Consider the following 26,379-nt stretch of genomic DNA (forward strand, 5'->3'; position numbering starts at 1 on the left):
CTAAACATCTACACCCTTGAGGAGAGACAAGATAGGAGAGAGATGCTAGAAATATTTAAATACTTGGAAGGTGTTAATAATGCACAATAAGTAAACCTGTTTCAAGGGAAAGGAAGATGGAGGGCTGGGAACTGTCAGGGGACAAAGCCAGAGGGGGGAAGATGGGAAGTGGAAGGTGTGTGAGAAGGAGGTGGAAAACTGAGAGCCAGCAAACAAGATATGAAAGGCTCAGAGAGGACAATAGAGGAAGAAACAGGGGAAATTGAAGGTTAGAAAATGAAGAGATGAAGGGTGAGAAATGTGAGAGAAAAAGTAACAGGCGAGAGGTAAAGTGGACAGAGAGAGAAGAAAGATGTAGAGAAATGAGATTAAAGAAAATGATCTGATAAGCTGATGAGAAAGAGGTGGATCATTCTATCTCTCAATAAAGAATATTATGAAAAAAGAAGGAAAGAGAACATGGAAAAGCGAACCAGGAAATGGTTAGAAAGCTGACAAGATGAAAACAGAGAAGAGACCTGCGGAAAACCCCTCCAATCAAGGCAGCAAAAATGCAAAAGTATAGCATTTGCAATAAGATTAGAATTTTTGTGAACCAGATTTTACATAGAAACATGGTGGAAGAAAAAGACCATATGTCTCACTGGTCTTCCCATTTTAATACCAGAGTTTACACCATTTAAAAACAGGATGGAAGTGGTCTGTTTATGATTATACAAAAAATAATTGTGAGACAACCGGGATGGTGCCCACTTTATAATATATGAAACTACCACCTTTTTTCCAACAAACTTTTTTCGCTAGTTTGAGCATTATAGAAAGATTGTTTATCACATATGGGGGTGTACATGGTAACACTATTCAAGGAATAGATCGTACATACTGGGGAGTTTATGCACATGTGATAGATTTCAGTTCAGTACAGTGATCTTGATTCAGGTTGATATTGTCACCCGTTCTGCAACAGGTGTGAGGGGACCAGGGCTTGGGTGAGGGAAATGGAGAGAGAGACGGGGGGGCCAAGCTAGGGTACTGAATGAGAGCCATGTGGTGGGAGTGAAACAGCCATAAGAGAGCCAGTGATGGGGGTACAAGGGGTTCAAAAGAATGGGGAAAGGCAGTAGAGGAGTATAAGAGAGCCAGTGGAAGTATATGTGTGCAAGAAAGTCAGTGGTGGTCATTGGGGGAGGATGAAAAAATAGAAATAGTGTCAGGATGGAGCAGAGTTGGTGATGAAGCTTTGTGTTTGAAAGAGCCAGGGGGAGGGTGAAGGGAAGGGAGGGTGAGTATGTGAAAGTGGAACGGCAAGAGAGAGTTTGAGGGGATGATAGGGGCATGGGACAAGAGGGAGAAAGTTAGAGGGATGATGAAAATGGAAGGGTGAGAGCCAGAGATGGTGATTGGATGGGGAAGGATTTGAGAGAGACAAACATGGGGGTGGAGAGGGGCAGTGCAAGAGGGGTTGAATGCTTCTGGGATGAGTGTTGGAGAGGTGGTGCGTGTGAGAGCTAGAAGTGGTAATTGCGTGTGTATGTGAGTTTGCCAGAGAAGATACTGGAGCAGAGGGTCAAAGGGGGGGGGGAGGGGGGGCGAGAGAGAGAGAGTTAAGATAGAGAGTTAAGATGGGGTAGGAACATAGTAAATACTAATAGTGGGCAGAAGTTGAGAGGGGGAGCAGAGTTGCACAAGTGGCGGGAAGAGTGGGTTAATATTGGAGCCTTTGTTATTGTTCTTGTGGGCTTTGGAGACAGTTATGCTGGGCTGCTGAGAGAGAATGATAGGGATAGGGTGGGGGATTGAGAGAGACTGATGGGGAGAAGAGAGAGACTGACTTTGGGTAGAGCAAGAGAAAGAGGGAGATGAGTCCCGGGGGAATTCTGCGGCACACAGAATTTGTGCAGAATTCCCCCCGCCCAGAAAATCGTAGAGGAGACCCCGGCATGCCGTGAACGGAGCGCGCGAGATAAAGGCCCTGGCTTGCCATTCGTGGCAAAGATGAAGGCCCCCATGTGCCGCAGGACACACTCTGCTTGTGGTGAAGATGAAGACCCTGGCATGCCGTTCACGGCGAAGATGAAGGCCCCAGTGAGAATGAATGTGTGTGTGTGTGTGTGTGTGTGGGAGAGAGGGGAGAGTGAGAGCAAGGGGGAGGGGGTGTGAGAGGGAAGAGAGGAGAGGGGAGGGTGAGAGAGTGGAGGGAGGCGGTGTGAGGGGGGTGACCAGGAGGGTTTGAGAGAGAGCAGCGGGGGGGGGGGGGGGGGGTATGCTTGAGTGTGGGTCGCAGACAGAGGGAACCTATATGAGATTGTGATGTGTGTAAGAGATTGGGAGCTTGGGTGTATGAAAAAGGGATCGTGTATATATATGAGGGTGCTAGCCTGTTTGAAGGGATTGTGTGTGTGTAAGACAGAGCCTGTGTGAAGGGGTGCATGAGAGAGAGACATAGGTAGCCTATGTGAAGGATGTATGCATGAGAGGGAGCTTGTGTGGGTGTGTATGCAAGAGAGAGAGGTACCCTGTATGAGGGGATGTGTGTGCGAGAGAGTGAGGGTGTATGTATGTATACTAGAGAGAGGGAGCATGTGTGTGAGAGAGTGAGGGACAGAGGGAGCCTGTGTAAGGAGCAGTACTGAGAATGGGGTCAAATTCTGGGACTGGCAATAGAGTGGAAGGGGTTGAGCCTAGAGGTGGAGGGAAGAGATACTGGCAGGTGGAGGAGTTGGGGCCTGAGAGGGCAAAGTGGCCAGGGGAGTAGGGAGAGCGAGTGAAAGGGACACTCTTACAGTGAATTTTTAGGGAAATTCTGCTCAAAATATTTAAAATTCTATATCTCTTAAGTAATAACTTTTTTCTGTATTAATTTAAAATGTAATTACTTAAAGACTGTCATGTAAATTGTGTTATTTTGACCAATATAAAGTTTGCAGAATTTTGCAGAATTTTAAGTTTTTGTGCGCAGAATTTTACATTTTTTGCACAGAATTCCCCCAGGAATAGGAGATGCTCATCATAGACAGATAGGCTCAGGGTGGGACAGAGAAGACTGGTGGTGTTGGTGGAGGAATTGAGATGGATACTGGTAGGAGGATTGAGAGAAACTGGTGGGAAGAGAGTGGGAGGATTGAGAGATTAGGAGAACAGGATGGAATTGAGAGATGTGTGGGTTAATTGAGAGGGAGAATTTGATTGGAGAATTGAGAGACACCGGTAGGGAAAGGGTGGGAGGTTTGAAAGACTTGGAGAGAGAGAATGGAGGGATTCAGAGAGACTTGTGGGGGTTCAAGAGAAGCTAGTGGGAACAGGATGAAATTGAGAGAGACTAGTGTAGACAGGGTTGGGGAACTGAAAAAGACTGGTGGCAGGATTGAGAGAGACTGCTGGGAACAAGATGGAATTGAGAGAGAGAGAAAGAAAGTGGTAAAGACGGTGGGCAGATTGAGAGAGGGAGAAGTACTGTTGGAAGGGTATACTTCCACTTTCCCCTTCACCCCTTGTCTTTTGGAACATGAGACTGTTTGGTACTGTGCATTCCTATTTCTTGGCTCTTGGTATGTGAAAGGTTGGCCACCCCTGTTCTAGGGTATACATGTTTAAATCTATGTCTATCCCTATATGCTTTAGAATGGAGACCATTTTAGTATCCACCTCTGGATGGATTCCAACTGGTATATATATCCTTTTGAAGGTATGGTCTCCAGAATTTTTATACAGTATTCCAAGTGAGGTCTCACCAGGGACCTATACAGGGGTAGTATCACCTCCCTTTTTCAGCTGGCCAAGCATCTTTCTAGCTTTTTCCACCTGTTAGCCACCTTAAGATCATCAGACACAATCACTCCAGATCCTGCTCTTCTTTTGTGCTTAGAAGAATTTCACCTCCAATACTGACCTCTCCCTTGGTTTTTGTATCCTAAAAGCATTACTCTGCATGTTTTAGCATTCAACTTTGGCTGGCACTCCCTAGACCATTCCTTGATCTTTACTAGATCTCTCCTTTTGTTTTCCGCACCTTCCTGTCTTTCCTCTTGCTGGTTTGGAATCAACAGCAAAAAGACAATTCTTTCCTTACAGTTCTTCCATTATGTTGGTGACAAAAAATGGATGTCTCAAAATTTTAAGAGATTGAGAACCACAGAACATCAGAAATTCAAGGAAATGATGTCACATATTGTTGTACTGATACAAATCTAGCTAACAGTAACTACAAGATCAAAGTTGTTCAAAGGAATGATGAAGGCAGTAAAGACCCACTTTTCTGAAACCTATTTTAAATCCACAAACCATGAGTCTTCTTGATCTTGACCCTCTCATGTTAAATGTTTTACTGCAATACTGAAATAATTACTAGTAATTGTTCATTGTCTGTGCATCTCAACTAGATTGTAAGCTCCATGGAGCTGAGATTGTCTCTATATATGTGTCCATACAGCTAATAATGCTATAGAAATATTTAGTAGTCATAGTAAACAATGAATTACTCTGAATTAAAACAAAACGTCAGAAAGACAGAATATCCCCAACAAGAATTTTTAAATGGAAGAAAAACACATTTCCTATCAAGATAGACACTGAAGCGAGCTCACTGATCTTAGTTTCTTGGAAAGGTTGTAACTTGAGAATTGATATCAGTCAACATCTAGAAGTTTGTTGAAATATATGTGCTTCACTTACTAGTTAGGGTCAAAACAGCCGGTATTTTGCAAACACACTTGTGGTTCCTATAGAAAAGACTGCAGTTAATCTAAGCTCTTCCTTCTTAGGTAAAATGGGTGCAAACAAAGCATGATTTAAAAGGGCTTCTGATGGGACCAAAACCAGAAAAACCGGTTTTTAAATGTTCTAAATGCTATACAGTAAATATTTAACTGTAAACAAGCCAACTGGTTTTTTTTTGTTTGTATGCACAGAAAGATTAATTTGCTTACTTTTATTACTAGATTTGTGTAAAGTGATATGTGCATTAAATGAGAACTGCTATCTTCAGCAATGCATACATAGCACCAATCCAAAAAATGTCAGCAAATATTGTTCTACGTTTGCGATTGCATAAACAAAATTTTCAATACAAAGCAAAGAAACAGGTCACAAACACTACACTGTTTATCAGTAAGCAATCAGGAGAGGGAAAAATCTTAAATACTTCTGCTGTTTTCAAAAACAGTGCTTTGTTTTTGAGCCAGGATTAGAAATACATTACTAAAATATCTGAAAAGATTATTTTTCATGGTTCCCTGATCTTACACACAAAATATTTTGCTTTTCAGTTGTTGGTCTTTGCCTTCTCCTTCTTTCTCTCAGAATAGCTCAAAAGGATTGTATAAAAGAATACTAGAGTTTTCAAATATCACTAGCATTTTATTTAAAAAAATATCGTTTTAACTTAAAGCAAAATTGCATTTAAGTTTTCACCTTTCTGTTCCTAATTGCTTAAGACTGTACTTATTTGAATGCTGGGCTAGCCACCTTCCTTCATGGGTATATAGTGAATCATTAGAGCTAGGGTCCCGAAACTAGCCAGAGAGCTGGATACAAACCTTGGCTGAATTTCTTCTGGCCTCTAGCAGCAACAGCAGAAGGAATTTGATCTGTCCTGCAATAGCGGTGGCAGGAGAACATTCCGCTGCCACTTCCAGCTCAGCTATTTGAAGTCAGACTTGTAAGTGGCAGCATGAGCAGGGGATGCCTGGTGGAAGGCCATCAATGATTGGCTGCATGCTACAGTACAGCCATAAGGAGTTTTCGGCTGCTGTGGAGGGTGGTGCAGGCCATGTGGAGGAAGGTGCAATGGGTTCTGCGGAGCTTTCAAAGAAACCCAAGAAAGGATGGTTGATTTCTGGAACTCCCAACCATGCACCATCTTTTTAGAGCTGTGGAGGAGGAGGCATGGATATTATCATACCTGGGAACTCTCAAGATTTGACCCGGAGACTCAGGGTTTAAAGACTTGTCTCCGGGAGAGCACCCAGGATCTCTGAGGTTCTAGAAATCTCCAGCTCTGCTCAGCTGCAGCCTCTTTTCTCAGTTTATGCAGAGGAGTAGTTGGGTACTAGGATAGAGTCTGAGGCAGGAGGAAGCTCTGCTGCCAGTTCTCTGCCTCTGGCTGCTGTTTGGTTCTAGTTATCACAATGAACCAATGAGAAGTTAGCGGCAGGGAAGCAGTGGTAGTTCCACAAGGATTAGGGTGAACAGATGGCATGAGAAAATGTACAATCAGTGTGATAGAGTGAGAGATCTAAAGGGGGTGATGGAGGATGAGAAAAACTGAGTGTGTGTTGGGTGGGGGGGGGCTAGAAAGAGGAGAAAAGAATCTGTGTCTGTGTGCATGTATGGTGGTGGTGGGGTTGGGGGGGGACAGTTGGAGAAGAGAGCAAAAGTAAATGCTGGGAAGAAACAGTAAGAGGAGAGCAAGAGTGTGTGTGTGTGTGTGTCTGTCTGTCTGTGTCAGGGAGCCAGGTTGGGAAAAGAGAGGGGTGAGCAATATAGGGGAGGGAGAAAGCCAATAGGAGAGAAGGGTTGAATTTAGGGGAAGATGAGAGCAAGGAGATAGGGGAGAAAAGGGGGAATTGGGAGGAGGAAGTGAAAGAGAGCTAGATGGAGAAAGAGGTTTCCTGCCGGTCTTGACCTCTGGAATGCCTGACTTCGACTCCGCCTTCTGTCTTTAAGGATCGTCTTCATCTGAGACCTACACTTAAGTCCTGCCAGCCCCGGCACCCAAAGGCTCAACCTGCGGGGAACGAGGGCTGGTATAGGTGAAGGTCTGGTTGGGTCTCCATCACCTGCATCTGCCTCCCGACGATGCGGAACTATCAGGGCCTCCCCCTATAGGTGGCACCAACCTAATCTCGGCAAGGGTCTACGGCTTCTTGTAAATGTTTGCTGAGGCCATGGACCCGGCGGATCTCTCCGGGCTTCAGGCCATTCCCGGTCTGGCGCAGAAGCTCCAGCAACAGCAGCAATGCCTTGAGATGGTTGCGGCTACCATGGACTGGCTCATCGCTCGCCTTGACCTCCTCCACGAGCCAGTCCCATCCTACGCTACCAAGTCTCAGGGCAGCAGCAGCCCCTGCATGGTTACCGGTTCTGCCTTGATACTCAGGTGACCACAAACTTTGCCGTGAATTTTTGAATCAGTGCCAGATGCATTTTTCCCTGCAGCCTGCTCAGTTTCCCACTGGTACCATGAAGACTACATTCATTATTTCCCTCCTGGATGGGAGGACCTTGGATTAGGCCTCACCCCTCTGGAAACGAGGGGATCCACTTCTTCAGGATATCCAATTATTTTTACAAGCCTTTAGGCAGGTGTTTGAAGCGCCTTGGATGTTCGGCTACCTTGAGCTCAACCTCGCCAAGGGTTGCAATCCCTGTTCAACTACGCCATCCAGTTTTGCATGCTGGCCTCCGAATTGAATTGGAGAGAGGATAGCCTCCATGCCATTTTTCTTGAAGGTCTGTCCCCGCGAAATAAAGATGAGCTCACTGTGAGAGATCTACCAGAGTCTCTAGATGCCCTAATCGATTTAATGGGCCGGATCATAAGAACATAAGAACATGCCATACTGGGTCAGACCAAGGGTCCATCAAGCCCAGCATCCTGTTTCCAACAGTGGCCAATCCAGGCCATAAGAACCTGGCAAGTACCCAAAAACTAAGTCTATTCCATGTTACCGTTGCTAGTAATAGCAGTGTTTATTATCTAAGTCAACTTAATTAATAGCAGGTAATGGACTTCTCGTCCAAGAACTTATCCAATCCTTTTTTAAACACAGCTATAACTAACTGCATTAACCACATCCTCTGGCAACAGTGTCTCCAACAGCGAGCCTGGGAACTTCAGGGTCCTCACAGGCACGAGCCCCTGGCATCAACCTTTTCCCGACTACTCCTCCTAGCAGCTCAGGAAACCACTGTCACAGGACATCCAGAGGAACCCATGCAGCTGCGCCGAACCCGGATTTCAGCCAAAGAGAAACTTCGCCGCCGCCATCTTGGTCTCTGCTTCTTCTGCAGTGAGAAGAGGCATCTGGTGGATCATTACCTACAGAAGCCAGGAAACGGACTAGCCTAGGTGCTGGACGGGACACGCTCCTAGGCTGCACCAACACGGCCCCCATACTGACACTCCCAGTATCCATTGGTGAGGAAGGCCGAGAATTTTCTACATTTGCCCTGGTAGTTTCTGGGGCCGGAGGGAACTTTATTACCCACACTCTAGGAAAGGAACTTCAACTGCCCACCAATGCCTGTGATCGGCCCCTGTATATCTCTTCCATCTATGGGGAATCCTTGCTGGGGCACATAGGGTATACCACCAACCCTGTACACCTTCGTTCATGTCTTCTGCACGAGGAGCACATCATTTTTTATGTCCTAGAGAAAGCTGTGCACCCGATAGTCCTGGGATTGCCCTGGCTCCAGTTGCATTCACCGAAGTTTGACTGGGGAACCCTCCAGCTCACCAGTTAGGGCCCTCACTGTTTCAAGGGTTGCCTCAGATGGGTCCAGCCTGCGTCAACCATTCCTCTGGTCACCACCCCTCTGAGCCTTCCACCCCAATACCAAGACTTCGAGGATGTTTTTTCCAAAAGCAGGGCAGAAATTTTGCCAGAGCATCGACATTTCGACTGCACCATCAACTTTCTTTCCGGAACCATTCCCCCATGGGGAGGGGCATACCCCCTTTCCCCTCCAGAATCAGCAGCAGTGTCACAATATATTCAAGAGAACTTCGCCAAGGGCTTTATTCGAACTTCCACCTCAACGGCAGGGGTGTGTTTTTTCTTCATGGCCAAGAAGGATGGGAACTTACGCCCCTGTATAGATTATCGTGGCTTAAACGCTATCACGAAGAAAGACAGGTATCCCCTGCCACTCATCTCAGAGCTGTTGGATTGCCTCAGGAGTGCCAACGTCTTCTCAAAATTGGACCTGCGTGGAGCCTACAACCTAATCTGCATCCAGCCAGGAGATGAATGGAAGAGACTGCCTTCAACACCTGACATGGCCATTACGAGTACCTCGTAATGCCGTTTGGTCTCTGCAGTGCTCCCGCAGTGTTCCAGCACATGATGAACGAGATCTTTCACGACCTCCTGTATGTCTCAGTGGTAGTCTACCTTGACGACAACCTTGTTTTCTCTCCAACTTCTAGACCCATAACCAACATGTGTGGGTAGTCCTGCAACGACTCCATGAACACTGACTGTTCGCGAAACTTGAGAAATGTTCTTTCGAGCAGAGAAGTCTACCCTTTTTGAGATACATTGTATCCAGCCAAGGCTTTCGGATGGATCCTGAGAAGGTGCGTAGCATCCAGGAATGGGCTCAACCCTCGACCCTACATGGATTCCAGAGATTTTTGGATTTGTGAATTTTTATTGCCAGTTCATCCCACACTATTGTCAGCTCGTGGCTCCTCTAACCGCGCTCACTCGGAAGAGGGCCGATACCAGGAACTGGTCACCTGAAGCGGTTTCAGCCTTTTCCGACTTCAAACAAGCTTTCCTCCGAGAGCCCTGCCTATGACACCCGGATCCGGAACGCCCCTTCACCAGAGGTCACCGCCTCCATATGGGTAGGGGCAGTATTAAGCCAAGTAGCCCACTCCGGAATTCTTTATCCCTGTTCATTCTTCTCCCGCAAATTCACTCCTGCCGAGTGAAATTATAGTATCGGGGACAAAGAACTACTTGCCATAAAGTTGGTCCTCGACAAATGGCGTCACTGGTTGGAGGGGACGCGTCACCACATCACCATCTTCACTGACCACAAGAACCTGGAGTACCTTCACCAGGCCCAAAGCCTCAACACACACCAGACCCGGTGGTCACTCTTTTTCACCCGTTTTGATTTTGAGCTCTGCTATCTCCCGGCCGTGAAGAATACGTGGGGTGATGCTCTGTCCTGATCTTTCGAGGCAGAAGACGCCTGATCTGCCAGCACACATCATAGACCCTGCTAAGTCCTCTTGGCTGCTTCTCAGACAGCACCTCCCGAGAAGACAGTCATCCCCACAAGGCTCTGACAGAAGGTCCTTGCGTGGGCCCATGATTCGTACGTGGCAGCACACCCCGGCCAGCTGTCGTGTGCCATACTGGTGGCCTCGTATGACACACGACAGCAAGGTCTATATGGAATCCTGCCCCATCTGTGCCCAACACAGGCCGGCGGTGGGATGATCTTGGGTGCTGTTACAGCTGTTGCCAGCCCCCAAACAACCATGGAATCACCTGTCCACCAACTTTATGGTGGACCTTCCGACTCCCTACATCGCGGCAGGGACGCTGTCCTACGCACAGTATGCGCCCGGCTCCCTAGACACATGTACGCACGCATGCACTGCTTCCCCACATTTAAAGGGCCAGTGGCAGGAAATGCCTGCAGCCTTGGCAAACTGTAGACGCCTCAGCAACAGGTCTTGCTCTGCCTCAGCGCTGCTGGGTAACAAACTCTAAGATTTAAATTTCCTGCCCCTGCCGACTGGCAAAGTTTTACCCAGATGAAAAGAGGCATGGCGGGCCATTCTGGGACCTGCCTAAATTTAGGTGGGTAATGCGGATATTAAGTGCTAGCTGGCTAAATTTAGGCAGGTAAGTCTGGTTTGAAAAATCACAGTCCTAAAGTAACCCAGATGACTGTTTCCAGGTAACTTTAGGAATAATCCCTGCTGAACATCGTAGCTAATGTTACCTAGATATCTTTCTGCTCACTGGATGTTCAATATGGACCCCTAAAAAACTGAATATGACAGCAGATAGACATCAAAATCCTAGTTTGCCCTACTCCATTCTTGTTGCAATGCTATAGATTCCAATTGACCTTTGACTTTCTTCTCGCTTCTTCAATTTATTGTCAAGCAGTTGTCCACGTATAGCTGAACATTATTCATTTTTATTGGCTTGTTTTGTTTTAACAGCTTTCTCATGTCGACTCCAGAGCTGTACATCTTGGCTTCCTTTTTGTGCGAGGGATTATTACTTCAATGGGGGTCAACAGTGCCTGTGGCTTTCCTTTTCACATGGATAATTTGATGCCCTGGAAGGTGTTTGATGGGAAACTCTTTCATCAGAAATACCTACAAGCCCATAGAGGATGTTCTGTAGAAGAGCTGTTAGAAGGCAATGTGAGTATACAAAATAGCATTAAACAATGAAAGCAGTTTAGTGAGTCTCGCACAAGGATCATGTAATCGTGCTTGAAGTTAAACAGACTGATTCTTCCAGAGTGTCCTGAAAAGGCTGAAAGCCTTCCTTTGGCCAGATTCAGTAATTCCCATGCTGCTGTGGCTCCACAGCTCCTGTCCTGTGTTGGCCACTGAGACCATGGGATGCAATCATTAGCTTCTCCTGCAGCTCCCACAGAACTTTAGAAGATTTTCTCTTTCTTCTTTAAATTTTCTAGCAAAACCCCTCTAGATTGCCCTAGTTAGGGTTTTGTGGCACTTTGAAAATTCGTTTGTTCTTCATTGTTCTGCTGAACTGACCCACTTAAGATGAAACAGTACAAGGAAAGAATAGTTGTTGTGTTTGAGGCATAGTGTGGACCCTTAGTCACAGTGGAGATGACTCCTCCCATGGGGAGGGGCCCTGTGGGGAATCACAGCGATAGGCTAACTTCAGAGAGCAGACACTTGTAGGTGGAAAGCTTTATTGTACTGCTGTAGATAGATGGTATGAGGCAGGAAAGAAAGGGACTGAAGTTTGCAAGGTGCCAATACGTTCAGACAATCTCAGATGTAGAAGTCTCACCCAGATGTTCAAGATAGCTAGGAACCTGCAGTGCAGGCAAGGCCGAGCCTGGAGTGTGGAGTTGGAGCACCGGATCGTAGTTCCTTTCCACTAGAGAAGGAACTATACTCGACTTAGTGCTCACTAATGGAGATAATGTCTCTGATGTCCAGGTGGGCACCCACCTCAGCACCAGTGATCATCAAATGGTATGGTTTAATATCACTAAAAAAATATGGAAAAGAAGCACAAAGACCGAGTTTTACAGTTCAAAAACATGGACTTTGAAGAAATGGGGAAGTACCTCCGATGCAAAGCAGGGAGTTAGCACATCCAAAAAGCGCGTCCAAAAAGGGCGTCCTGTCGTGTAGGTAATATTGCTCATCACATGCATGGATGGAATAAATGATAGCTTTATGGAGCAATTGGTTCAGGAACCGACGAGAGAGGGAGCAATTTTAGATCTAATTCTCAGTGGAGCACAGGACTTGGTGAGAGAGGTAACAGTGGTGGGGCCGCTTGGCAATAGTGATCATAATATGATCAAATTTGATTTAATGACTGGAAAAGGAACAGTGTGCAAATCCAAGGCTCTCGTGCTAAACTTTCAAAAGGGAAACTTTGATAAAATGAGAAAAATTGTTAGAAAAAAACTGAAAGAAAAAAAGTCCAAGAGGCGTGGTCATTGTTAAAAAATACCATTCTAGAAGCACAGTCCAGATGTATTCCACACATTAAGAAAGGTGGAAAGAAGGCAAAACGATTACCGGCATGGTTAAAAGGGGAGGTGAAAGAAGCTATTTTAGCCAAAAGATCTTCATTCAAAAATTTGAAGAAGGATCCAACAGAAGAAAATAGGATAAAGCATAAACATTGGCAAGTTAAATGTAAGACATTGATAAGACAGGCTAAGAGAGAATTTGAAAAGAAGTTGGCTGTAGAGGGAAAAACTCACAGTAAAAACTTTTTTAAATATATCCGAAGCAGAAAGCCTGTGAGGGAGTCAGTTGGACCATTAGACGATCGAGGGGTTAAAGGGGCACTTAGAGAAGATAAGGCCATCGCGGAAAGATTAAATGATTTCTTTGCTTCGATGTTTACTGAAGAGGATGTTGGGGAGGTACCCGTAATGGAGAAGGTTTTCATGGGTAATGATTCAGATGGACTGAATCAAATCACGGTGAACCTAGAAGATGTGGTAGGCCTGATTGACAAACTGAAGAGTAGTAAATCACCTGGACCGGATGGTATACACCCCAGAGTTCTGAAGGAACTAAAAAATGAAATTTCAGACCTATTAGTAAAAATTTGTAACTTATCATTAAAATCATCCATTGTACCTGAAGACTGGAGGATAGCAAATGTAACCCCAATATTTAAAAAGGGTTCCAGGGGCGATCCGGGAAACTACAGACCGGTTAGCCTGACTTCAGTGCCAGGAAAAATAGTGGAAAGTGTTCTAAACATCAAAATCACAGAACATGCGATCCATTAAAATACTGCTCTGTACGATATTCTTTCAAACCACACCTCCTTGCTTTTCTGATTATCATGGTAGCAAATATTCTTATCGTGTAATATCTATGGCAATTATCATGCAATATTTGCTGTTGTTTTACTGTAAATGCCCTACCGTCATACCTCTATAAAGCATACCTGCCACCTCATCATCTTCAGTGTCCTAAAATGTCATTTCCTCGAATGTATCTGGCCCCAGTCTGTCTCTCAGACACAACTCCATCTTGGTGACTGTTAATGGGCACAGTGCTCTGGCTCCATGCTCCCTCTGGTATATGTTCATCTTGTGAATTTTGTTTTTATTTATTATTTATTTATTTAACTTCTTTTACTATACCGATACTCAAGACCAGGTCTTATCGTACCGGTTTACATTAGAACATGGGGAAACCAATTAACGTCTAAGTAGAAATGACAAGTTACATTAAAACAGGGAGCGTAAAACATGGATGTCGGAAGATAGGGCAGATTTAAACTATAACATTAATGAGTGATAGATATAATCTATCTATAATTTAAACTATAACATTATTTAAACATTATTAAAATAATTAAACATTATTTAATTAAACATTAAATAATTAAACATTATTTAAACATTTAAACATAGATTTAAACTATAACATTAATGAGTGATAGATATAATCAATGGCGGCCTTCAGATCCCTGAAGCAGTGTGACACCTGGTCACTGGAATGTCTCTCAAAACCCTCACTGGCAAACCTGGTAGCAATCCTCCTCTATATCACGGTCTTTGTGGCCTTTGAAATCCTCACAGCCATTTATCCAAATAGTTGATCATAGTTGGCCAATATTCCCTCCATCAGTTAAGTCTGAAAGGCACTACTTAGATGGGCAAGTAGCGTTTTTCATTCTTATCCATCTAAGTAGCACCTTGTCAATACTTAGCCAGATAAGTTCTAACTTGTCAGTCGAAGTGACAACAAAGGCACTACTTAGCCGGATAAGTCAAATTTAGCTGGATGAGTGAGCACAAATGATATACATACTGTAGCGTAGCATACCGTACCAGCGGTCACTGGAATTCCTGGGCTTTTGTCACCCGCAGATCCACCTTCCATCTGGAGATTTCCCTCTGCAGACCTCCGCCACACAGTCCTAGTCCTCCGGCTCCTGTGTGGATTCGGGTGACTACGAGTCAGGACTTTCAATGTCCCCACAGCCAGTCCCTTCAGCTCCTGCTCTCCGGCAAGGCAAGAAAAACTTTTCTGTCCCAAAACACTATCTCGTTATAAGTCCCAGGTAAAAAATCCCCACGCAGTCCCAAACCCCTCAGTTCATCGGGAAGAAATACAGATTCCTGGCTTTTCCAGCCAGCCAAACTACCCTGCTTGGGAGTTGCACAACTCTCCCCAAATCCCCTTCGTTGTGCTGCAGACCACGGTCCTCCCGGTCCTTAAATGAAAACACAAAGCCCACCTGCTCACAGATTAAAGAAAATAACCAAAACTTAGAGTAATCCTCACTTACTCCATGTAATCTCCATGTCACTGTTATCAGCTTCCCCTGCCAGAATCTCTACTTCCATGGGGTCCTCCTCCCCTTCTGAGGAGCTGAGCTCTTCTTTTAAGCTTAACGTATCTCCCGTAACTTCCTCCTCTGTAATCATGGGAACAGGTGTGTGCCTTCTCTGGGTGCCCTGCTCAGCTGGACAATCAAACCTCACTCTCCCATTGGTTCAGCTGAGGCTCAAAGAACCTGGAAAATGTAGTCTGTGCCCGGCTCCCAGGCATCTTCTGCCGTCTAGCTTTGATCCGGGCTCTCCTGTGGGGATCCGGACCGGGTTTTCCTCCCCTGAAACAGCTTGCACCTCATCACACAACATATGTTTACTTACAATTTTAAAGGGATGCATGAGTAGATTGTATACATGTAATATAGACAAAGGTTGAGGAATTTTCTAACATGCGTAGTGATGAAATAACCAGTTTTACTAATTAGCCTACCAGTTTGCACAGACCTTCTGCAGCTGGGTTTTTTTTTTAACTTTATTTTTATTAATTATAATAATATGAGACAGCAAACTTAGCATGTCAGTGTAATACAGAGTCATATGGAAAGAAACACAAATAATAAGAAAATCCTCTTATAAGGAAATAAAAAAATAACTCCCAGAGACTCAAGTACATAGAAATATGAGGAAACCAAGGGTCATTAGTGCAGAAAATTGGTGGCAAAAATAAAAGACAATATTTGAAGAGATAAGAGTATAAAATAGTATCTGCCATAACCAAGTTAGCAAGTGGTATCAGATGACAAATGTGAATCAAGGAAAAACCTGAGTTGGGAAGGCTAAAAAATATGTAGCATTTTTAAACCTAACTACACATTTACAGGGATAATGGATTATAATCTGAACACACATTTGGTGAACTTCTTGACACATTGCTAAAACTCTCTTTCTATGCTGTTGGTGATGTCAGGATATATCCATAACTTCTGACCATAATCCATAATATATCGGCCTTGGTAGTGTGTCCGTCAGTGCTCGTGCATGTTCCCCAGCCCGCCGATAGATGGCGGAGGCAGCTCCCTGGCCGCCTTGGAGACTCAAACACGCCAGAGGTACGAAGGACAACAGCCATCGTGGGACAGGCAGAATATAGCAGAGGAGACCCTGGCATGCCGCGAACGGAGCACGTCCCGCAGCACACGCTCCGTTCACGGCGAGGATGAAGGCCTGGCACGTCATTAGCGGCGAAAAGGGAAGGCCCCGTGTGCCGCGATCGGCGCGCCCGGCCCTTCATCTTCACCGCGAATGGCGCGCCAGGCCTTCATCTTCACCACGATCGGCGCGGGTCCCACGGCATGCTGGTGAGAGAGAATATGTGTCGAGGAGGGGAGGGTGAGAGAGAGCAGGAGGGTGTGAGAGAGAGCATGGGGGGGGGATGCCGGTGAGAGAGAATGCATGTGTGAGAGAGGGGGTGACAGAGAGCATGATTGGTGAGAAGGGATGGGGAGTGTGTGAGAGAGAGCATGGGAGGTATGAGAGGGTGGGTGAGGGGATGCTTGGGTGTGGGTTTCAGAGAGAGGGAGCCTATATGAGGGGAGGGGGGATGCTGGTGCGAGAGAATGTGTGTGTGAGGGACTACGAGGGACAGCTTGGTTGGTAAGAGGGGGAGTGCGCGGATTGCTTGAGTGTGGGTTTCAGAGAGGGAGCCTATATGAGGGGATGTGTGTGTGTGCCAGAGAGTGAGGGAGCTTGTATGAGGGTGTGTGTATGTGGAAAGGACACTCTTACAGTGAATTTCTATGGAAATTCTGCTCAAAACAAGAGCTGATGAGCCAATAAAAAGGATCGCCGCCCGGGTGTAGAACGGGTACAGTTGCTAGTATAACTTATCCCTGTTACAAAGTAAAAGCTTTAAAACTAAATCACGGTCAGATGGAAAGCCAACGGCAACAAATAAAGTTCCAAGGTATTCCACATGGTCATCTCCAGAAGATTCCAAAAAGGCAGATAGATCGGCAGTGGCATTTGCTGGGCTTGAATTATCCGGCAAAATGTTGGATTTCCTCTTCTGGGAAGTATAATAAATCTGAGATATGGATGGAAGTGTATCAGCGGAAAATTGCAGCATTTCTTGAAGATATTTCTTGAACTGATGGCGAGGAGTTATGAATTTAACATGAGGAAAATTTAACACTTTCAGATTTCATATTCTGAAAGTATTCCATATTTTTCATCCTTTTTGTATTAAGTAAGTCAGATTGTACTTGATCATTCTGAACTATTTGAAGCTTCTCTGCCCATTGATCCAAATCAGCTTAGAGTTATAAGAAAGAGGAAGTTAAAGAATCCATAACTTGCAGTGATTGCTTTGTTTCAGTCATCACCGAAGTTAATAAGGAAATAGAACTTTGTAAGGAAACTAATACATCCCAGATAGAGTCCAAGGAAATAATTTCAGGTTTCACCAGGTTCTACTTTGAGATAGCATTAGCCAGACTATTCCTGTGGGACATACCCATGCCTTCATGGAGCTTCACAGGTTCCTCGCACCCCTCCAGGGTGGACACCTGGGGTAAACCAAGATGTAGCCACCGTATGTAACTGAAATGGCACCATCAAACTTCCAGCTAGGCCACCAACCCCGGGGTGCATAAAACCAACTTGAGTCAGCCCCAGCGACTGCCAGCACCTCCGACGCTTCAAGTCTGGCCGGCTCACCCAGACCCGAAGTCTGTTCATGGGAGAGGGTGTTGCAGGTGCTCCAGGAATTACGATGACTAGCATGTTCAGTGGAGGTGATGTGCATTCCCCACAAACAGCTGCAATGGACACACCCAGAGAAAACCGCTCCGTTTGGGCAAAGAAGCCTTCAATGTGCTGCTGAACGGCTCCAAATAAGGGAAGTACTGAGGAAACCTCTCTAAGCCTCCCTTCCTGTTGGTATGTGGCAATACAAATCACAGGGGAAAAGTTTTCAGTGCAGAGCTTCAAATGCTACGTCTTCTCCTCAAGACACCATCTTGGCTCCCTTCTTTAGCTTTTGAAGACCAGCCTGAAGTCTGTCATTTCACTCAGACCCTCCACCCAGTCATTTTTTCACTTTTAAGATGTTAATGATCACTTACTCCTGATATTGAACAGACGTACATATACTTAAGTTGCCACATTTACAAGCATTAATTATAAAATAGCAGCTTATCCATGTAAATGTTGGCCCCCCCTCCACAGAACGCACCTGGCCCATCCTTTTTTACATATGTAAATTTACTTGTGGACCCTGACTGAGGTTTTTAAAATAACATACACTTGCATAAGTGCTATATTTTATGCATGCATCTTTTCAAAATTCACCTTTATGAGTTCAAGAAAACACATATCAAATACAGAGGATAATTAATTGCAAAGTTAGAGGTCAACTGGGGTCTACAGCATCGTAGCAGGAAGTAAACAGGCAGACTAGATACAAACCTTACTGCTATTATATTCTTTATTTCTGTGTTTTCTAATGGTGGAGAGTGGCAATATTTCTTCAAATATTTGACAGTTATAAGTTGGCAACCCTAATACACAATGTATGTGCACACTTTTACACACGTAGCATAGAAGTGTTCGAGGGCGAGGTAGGGGAAAAATAACCCATGCTGTAGTTACACAATGTTAGATTCCATATTAGGAGTTCCTACCCAGGAAAAAGTTCTAGGCATCATAGTGGATAATCATTGAAATCGTTGGCTCAGTATACTACAGCATTCAAAAAGCAAACAATGTTAGGAATTATTAGGAAGGGAATGGTAAATAAAACAGAAAATGTCATAATGCCTCTATCGCTCCATGGTAAGATCACACCTTGAGTACTGTGTACAGTTCTGGTCGCCACATCTCAAAAAAGATACAGTTACACTGGAGAAGGTACAGAGAGGGGTGACCAAAATGATAAAGGGGATGGAACAGCTCCCCTATGAGGAAAGCCCTTAGGTTTTCAATGGCCAACAAGACTTAAGGAGGATCTCACAGGTAATTATAAGGTACCCTATGGGACAGCGCTGTGCAGGAGAGAAGAGGAAACAAAAGGGTGCCCACAAAACTAGACAGAACAAACAGGCAGCAGAAACAGAACAAGAAGGCCACAGTACTAGGGCCAAGTTCAGGGTAACAAACAACAAGACAGATTAACAGAAAGCACAAGAAAGCCACAATACTAAGAACATAAGAACATGCCATACTGGGTCAGACCAAGAGTCCATCAAGCCCAGCATCCTGTTTCCAACAGTGGCCAATCCAGGCCATAAGAACCTGGCAAGTACCCAAAAAAGTACATAAGAACATAAGAATATGTCATACTGGGTCAGACCAAGGGTCCATCAAGCCCAGCATCCTGTTTCCAACAGTGGCCAATCCAGGCCATAAGAATCTGGCAAGTTCCCAAAAAAGTACATAAGAACATGCCATACTGGGTCAGACCAAGGGTCCATCAAGCCCAGCATCCTGTTTCCAACAGTGGCCAATCCAGGCCATAAGAACCTGGCAAATACCCAAAAACTAAGTCTATTCCATGTTACCGTTGCTAGTAATAGCAGTGGTTATTATCTAAGTCAGCTTAATTAATAGCAGGTAATGGACTTCTCGTCCAAGAACTTATCCAATCCTTTTTTAAACACAGCTATACTAACTGCACTAACCACATCCTCTGGCAACAGTGTCTCCAACAGCGAGCCTGGGAACTTCAGGGTCCTCGCAGGCTCGAGCCCCTGGCATCCACCTTTTCCCGACCACTCCTCCTAGCAGCTCAGGAAACCACTGTCACAGGACATCCAGAAGAACCCATGCAGCTGCGCCAAACCCGTATTTCAGCCAAAGAGAAACTTCGCTGCCGCCATCTTGGTCTCTGCTTCTTCTGCAGTAAGAAGAGGCATCTGGTGGATCATTACTTACAGAAGCCAGGAAACGGACCAGCCTAGGTGCTGGACGGGACACGCTCCTAGGCTGCACCAACACGGCCCCCATACTGACACTCCCAGTATCTATTGGTGAGGAAGGCTGAGAATTTTCTACATTTGCCCTGGTAGTTTCTGGGGCCGGAGGGAACTTTATTACCCACACTCTAGGAAAGGAACTTCAACTGCCCACCAATGCCTGTGATCGGCCCCTGTATATCTCTTCCATCTATGGGGAATCCTTGCTGGGGCACATAGGGTATACCACCAACCCTCTACGCCTTCGTTCATGTCTTTTGCACGAGGAGCACATCATTTTTTATGTCCTAGAGAAAGCTGTGCACCTGATAGTCCTGAGATTGCCCTGGCTCCAGCTGCATTCACCCCAGTTTGACTGGGGAAACCTTCAGCTCACCAGTTAGGACCCTCACTGTTTCAAGGGTTGCCTCAGATGGGTCCAGCCTGCGTCAACCATCCCTCTGGTCACCACCCCATCCCAATTGTCTGATATTGTTGTTGGTCTTTTATGTTGGAAAACACCACTTTGTATTCGAAATCTTATGCAAATATCCCCATAATGGTATTGTATCACCCTTAACTCATATTATGATGTAGTACCTAAATCACTCTTTCTACTCAACAATACCACATGTAGATATCCAAAAACATATTTTCCTGGCGTGTAGCCAGGTGGACTCAGAACGAATGGGATAGTATCCGCGTGCTAGCAGTTGGAGACTGATCTGACGTCAGCACGGGGGTATATATATCCCCACAGGAAGCGTAGCAACTCGGTAATTTCCGTCTCCAAAGCAGTTTGGTGTGCCTGCACGCTCGTTGAGCGTGCTTTCCAAAGCTACTTTAATTTTCTCTTTTCTTATAATTCTAGATTCTACTTCCTAATCTCTACAAACCCATCGAGCCCCGCACTCCTGCGGTGATACCCTAAGGTCCCTCCCCAGTAGAGTTTCCCGGGGTGATTTCCGTGATCACCCCGGAGGTGTAAGTCCTTGGTCCGGAGGCCGAATCGCGGCAGGGACACAGCCCCTGGGCGAGGTTCGGGTGAGGCTTTTGAGGCACCTCGGTCCCGGCGTGGACGAGGCAGCGGGTGCATATCCTCAAACGCGGCGATGAAGGTACTTGGCCTCTTCCCCCGCAGCCGGAGACCGCCCGGGTTCCAGTCGGGAAGCGCCGAGGATCAGGTAAGGCATACATCTTTTATTTCTGGTCTCCGTGGAGCAGAGGATCGGCGGCGTGGCACGCCGTGGAGGATGCCATTTTGGGGCCTTGTTCAGGTATTGAGCGCCTGTAATAGGCGCGGCTCTATTCCTCCTTGTGCGTATATTGACTTATTGCTGTGTGCATATGCCACTGAGTGTGTATTACTAACCGCCTGTTGATGAAAGCATATTGAATGCCACTGAGCGTGTATTGCTAACCGCCTATTGCTGAGAGCATATTGCATGCTATTGAGTGTGTATTGCTAAACACTTATTGCTGAAAGCCTATGGAATACCATTGAGCGTGTATTGCTAACCGCATATTGCTAAGAGCATATTGTATGCCACTGAGCGTGTATTGCTGACCGCCTATTGCTGGGAACCTATTGAATGCCATTGAGCGTATAATGCTAAATGCTTATTGCTGAGAGCCTATTGAATGCCATTGAGCGTATATTGCTAATCACTTATTGCTGAGAGCCTATTGAATGCCATTGAGCGTATATTGCTAATCGCTTATTGCTGAGAGCCTATTGAATGCCATTGAGCGTATATTGCTAATCGCTTATTGCTGAGCGCTTATTGAAAGCCTTTAAGCGAGTATTGTTGGCGGCATATTGCTGAGAGCATATTGCATACAATTGTGCTGTTTTCATGACCGCCTATTGCTGAGAACCTTTTATTATTTTTGTGCACCTATTGTACTACGCGCATATTGCTGCCACATATTACTCTTATTGGGCGCCTGTTGTATTAAGCGCCTATTGCTGCATATTATTCTTATTGTGCGCCTTTTGTATTAAGCGCCTATTGCTGCCGCATATTATTCTTATTGTGCGCCCGTTGTATTAAGCACCTATTGCTGCCGCATATGATTATTGCGCGCCTGTTATATTAAACATATATTATTGCCGCTTCTCTTTCAATGGAACAGAACGCATCAGCGTCTTCAGCGGCGGCGCCACCTGCATCAGGCATTAAAGCCCTTGGCCTCTGCTCTGCATGCCAGCTTAGAGCCACGCACAGTGAAGAGTCAGACTCCCTATGTGCCCAATGTGAGGAGGCCGTGGGACCCTCGAGCCAGGCCCAGTCTCAGCCACGGTTTGCTGACAGTTCCCCAGGGGCTACCCCAGATTTAGCGGGCAGTCTCGACCAATCGGGAATCCCGGGGGATCTTGTACCCCGGCGATTAGAGGCTGCTTCCATTTCCTGGGTGGATCTCTTTAAGGGGATTCATGCCTTTGTACAGATGCAAACGGCTTCCCGTCCGGGCCCTGCGGTTCCTGCTGTTCCTGTTGTTCCTGCGGTGGCTGCTGCCGCTGCCTCTGCGGTGGCGGCTCCTGCGGATCCTGTTCCTGGACCCTCACGCCCTTATCGTGAGCGGGACCTCCCACCGCTGGACAGCCCAGATCAATCGGACCAGGAGGTTTCACCGGACGAGTCCGAACTCCCAGACGAGGGGGAGCTTCCCCCAGGGATTGAGCCATATAGAACCATGAGGCGGTTCTTCCCCAAGGAGGATCTCTCCGACCTGGTGTCTCAGTGTCTGGCGGAGTTGGATATTACAGGTCCCAGCGCTACGGTGCCCTCTGCGCAGAACCCCCTGCTGGAAGGGCTTCGTCCTACAGCCCGCCATTTTCCATTCTTGCAAGCAGCTCAACAACTGATAGATTTAGAATGGGCGGCACCAGCGGCTTCCTTCAAAGGGGGCCAGGCCCTGACGGGCATGTACCCATTGGCACCGGCTATCCAGGACCTGTAGGCGTGCCCTCAGGTGGACGCCTTGATTAGCGCTGTGGTCAAGCGCACTACCATTCCAGTTGAAGGGGGGACGGCCCTCATGACCGGCGACTGGACGCCATTCTGAAACAGACCTTTGAGGTGGCAGCTCTGTCTTTGCGGATCGCAAAGACAGAGCTGCCACCTCAAAGTGGTGGCAGCTCTGTCAAAGTGGTGCCACCGTCACAGTGGTGACGCGTGCCTGTTTGTCACAGGTTAGGAACAACGCTCCAGCAGCTGACATGGAGTCAGCTCTTTCGTTCCTCACAGATGCTGCATCAGACCTGGTCCGGACAACAGCTAAGGGGATTTCATCCTCCATAGCCGCCAGGAGGCAGCTCTGGATCCGGAGATGGTCAGCTGATGCGCCTTCAAAGACACGCCTCACCAGATTGCCCTTTAAGGGCTCTTTCCTATTTGGCAGCGACCTTGATAAACTGGCCAGTACATGGGGTGCCTCTCCAGTGCCTAGAGTGCCGGAAGATCGGTTCAGAAGAGGCCAGCGCGCCTTTCCAAGGCCCTCCAGGGGCAGGAGTTCACAGCGCTTTGTTCCTTACAGGGGTCGCTACCAGGCACCATGTCCTCAGGCCAGGAATCAGTCCTTTCGGACCAAGCAGCGCAAGAGGGGAGCAGGCCCGGGCTTGGGTCCCGGCCGCGCCTCACACTGAGAATCCGCCGATTCATCTGGGGGACGGAGCCATAGGGGGCAGGTTAACCCTCTTCTACCCCAGATGGGTCGAGATCACGTCGGACCAGTGGGTCCTCGCCATTATCCGGGAGGGATATTATCTGGACTTTCATCATCTCCCTCCGGACAAGTTTGTGGAATCTTCATGTCCCAGACACAAGAAGGCAGCATTGGAAGCTACCCTGGCGAGGCTCCTGTCCTTGAAAGCCATCATCCCAGTACCTGCCTGGGAAGTGAATTCTGGACACTATTCCATTTATTTCATGGTACCCAAGAAAGGGGACACCTTTCGGCCTGTGCTGGACCTCAAGTCAGTCAATCGCTACTTACGGGTACCGAGGTTTCGCATGGAGGCTCTGCGCTCCGTCAAGGCTGCAGTACAGCCAGGAGAATTCCTCACGGCGTTAGACCTGTCAGAGGCATACCTGCATATCCCGATCCATCCGGATCATCAGCGCTACCTACGCTTCAAGGTTCTAGGCCGCCACTTCCAGTTTCGGGCTCTGCCCTTCGGGTTGGCCACGTCACCACGGACATTCACCAAGGTGGTCGTAGTGGTAGCAGCGGCACTCAGGCGGGAAGGAATTCTGGTCCATCCCTACTTAGACGACTGGCTGATCAGGGCGAAATCTCGAGAGGAGAGCCTTCGGACAACCGACAGAGTAATCGCCCTTCTGGAAAGCTTGGGCTGGGTAATCAACCTCAGCAAGAGCTGCCTACAGCCTTCCCAGTCTCTGGAATACTTGGGAGTACAGTTCGACACCCGGGCGGACACAGTCAGTCTCACTTCCAAGAGAAAGTTGAAACTTCAGCAGCGTATCCAGTATTTGATGGGAGCCAGTCGGCCCATAGCCTGGGATTATCTGCAGGTTCTTGGTCTCATGGCATCCACCCTGGAAGTGGTGCTTTGGGCGAGGGCCCATATGAGACCTCTACAACACTCCCTGCTCTCTCGCTGGAGCCCCCGTCTATGGAACTATTCCACGCACCTGCATCTGCCAGCCAGAGTGTGGACCCAGTTGCGGTGGTGGTTGCAGTCCAACCACATGAGCAGGGGGTCGAAGATGTCTTCACCCATGTGGACTATGCTCACCACAGATGCCAGCCTGAGCGGCTGGGGAGCACACTGCGAAGAACTCACCGCACAAGGGCGGTGGAGCAGAGAAGAGTCAGCGTGGAACATCAACCGTCTAGAGGCCCGGGCAGTCCGATTGGCATGCCTTCGATTTGCTCACAGACTGAAGAACAGAGCAGTCAGAGTGATGTCCGACAACGCCACCACGGTGGCATACATCAACCATCAGGGCGGAACCGGAAGCCGACAAGTATCTCTGGAGATCGCCCCACTGATGACTTGGGCAGAGGCGAATCTTCAGGACATCTCCGCCGTCCACATTGCCGGGAAGGACAATACCACAGCAGACTTCCTCAGCAGAGAAAGCCTAAATCCGGGAGAGTGGCAGCTGTCACCCACAGCCTTCCAGATGATGGGGGATCACTGGGGGATTCCGGACATGGATTTACTGGCGGACAAGTCCAATGCTCAAGTACCCAGATACTTCAGCCGCAAGCGCGACCCGTTCTCACACGGAATCGATGCCCTGGTCCAGCCGTGGTCTCCAGGGACTCTGCTATACGCCTTTCCTCCGTGGCCTCTGCTGGGGGCCATCATCCACAAGATTCAGAAACACCAGGGCCTAGTTCTTCTAGTGGCACCAGACTGGCCAAGAAGACCCTGGTACGCAGACATGAGAAGACTACTGGCAGGGGAGCCTCTTCCCCTGCCTCCTCTCCGGGACCTTCTACGTCAAGGTCCCATCCTCCACGAGGATCCAGCTCAATTCTCTCTTACGGTCTGGCCATTGAGAGGGCTAGACTGAATAAAAGAGGTTACTCGGAGCCCGTGATTGATACACTCCTCCGAGCTCGTAAGTTTTCCACGTCCCTCACCTACGTAAGGATCTGGAGAGTATTTGAGGCATGGTGCGACACTCACGGCACCAATCCACATGCGACCACAATCCCTATTGTTCTGGATTTCCTGCAGGATGGACTTCAGAAGGGTCTCTCCCTCAGCTCCATCAAAGTTCAGGTGGCTGCGCTGTCTTGCTATGGTCCCAGGAGGGATGGCAAGACCATCGCCAAGCACCCAGATGTTTCTCTCTTCCTGCAAGGAGTCAAGCATATTTGTCCGCCACTAAAGTGGCCTGTGCCCTTATGGAACCTCAATCTTGTTTTGGATTTCCTCGTGGGATCCACCTTCAGACCCCTTCGGGGACTGTCTCTCCGTTCTCTAACCTTGAAGATGGTGTTCCTATTGGCAGTATGTTCGGCACGCCGCATCTCAGAGCTACAAGCACTGTCCTGCCGTGATCCCTTTCTCAGAATCACTCCTGAGGCTATCCATCTTCGTACGGTTCCCTCCTTTCTACCGAAAGTGGTTTCACAGTTTCATCTTAACCAAACCATATCCTTGCCTACCACGGCGGGTTTGAAGAAATCTGAAGAAGGGCGTTTATTACGCCATCTCGACATTGGCAGATTGCTGCCCAGATATCTGGAAGTGACACAAGAACTACGAAAGACGGAGCATCTGTTAGTCCTGCACAGCGGGAGGAAGCAAGGTGAAGCGGCCTCGCGGCCCACCATCGCCCGCTGGATTAAAGAAGTTATCAGAGCAGCTTACGTAGAGGCTGGGAAGTCTCCGCCTCTACAGGTCAAGGCTCATTCTACCAGAGCACAAGCGGCATCCTGGGCGGAATCCAGGATGCTGTCGCCTGCAGAAATATGTAAAGCGGCGACATGGTCCTCCCTCCATACCTTTTCCAGGTTCTACCGTCTGGATGTCCAGGCTAGGGAGGACTCAGCATTTGCGAGGGCGGTACTACATTGTCCTCAGGCAGCCTTCCACCCAGGCTGGGAGTAAAGCTTTTGTACATCCCATTCGTTCTGAGTCCATCTGGCTACATGCCAGGAAATGTTGAGATTACTACCTGATAATCTCCTTGTCCTTAGTGTAGGCAGATGGACTCAGCATCCC

The 26,379-nt window shown here is 47.3% G+C and overlaps 1 protein-coding gene across 1 annotated transcript in view; it reads left to right on the plus strand.

Annotated features, from left to right (window-relative positions):
* Positions 1-26,379, plus strand: part of FAM120B (family with sequence similarity 120B) — a 406,519-nt gene that overhangs the window by 226,718 nt on the left and 153,422 nt on the right. Inside the window, 1 exon segment of the mRNA XM_029594202.1 lies at positions 10,916-11,122. Coding sequence (XP_029450062.1) covers positions 10,916-11,122 — 207 coding nt within the window.

This window comes from Rhinatrema bivittatum, chromosome 3, assembly GCF_901001135.1.
Source record: "Rhinatrema bivittatum chromosome 3, aRhiBiv1.1, whole genome shotgun sequence".
Taxonomy (NCBI): Eukaryota; Metazoa; Chordata; class Amphibia; order Gymnophiona; family Rhinatrematidae; genus Rhinatrema; species Rhinatrema bivittatum.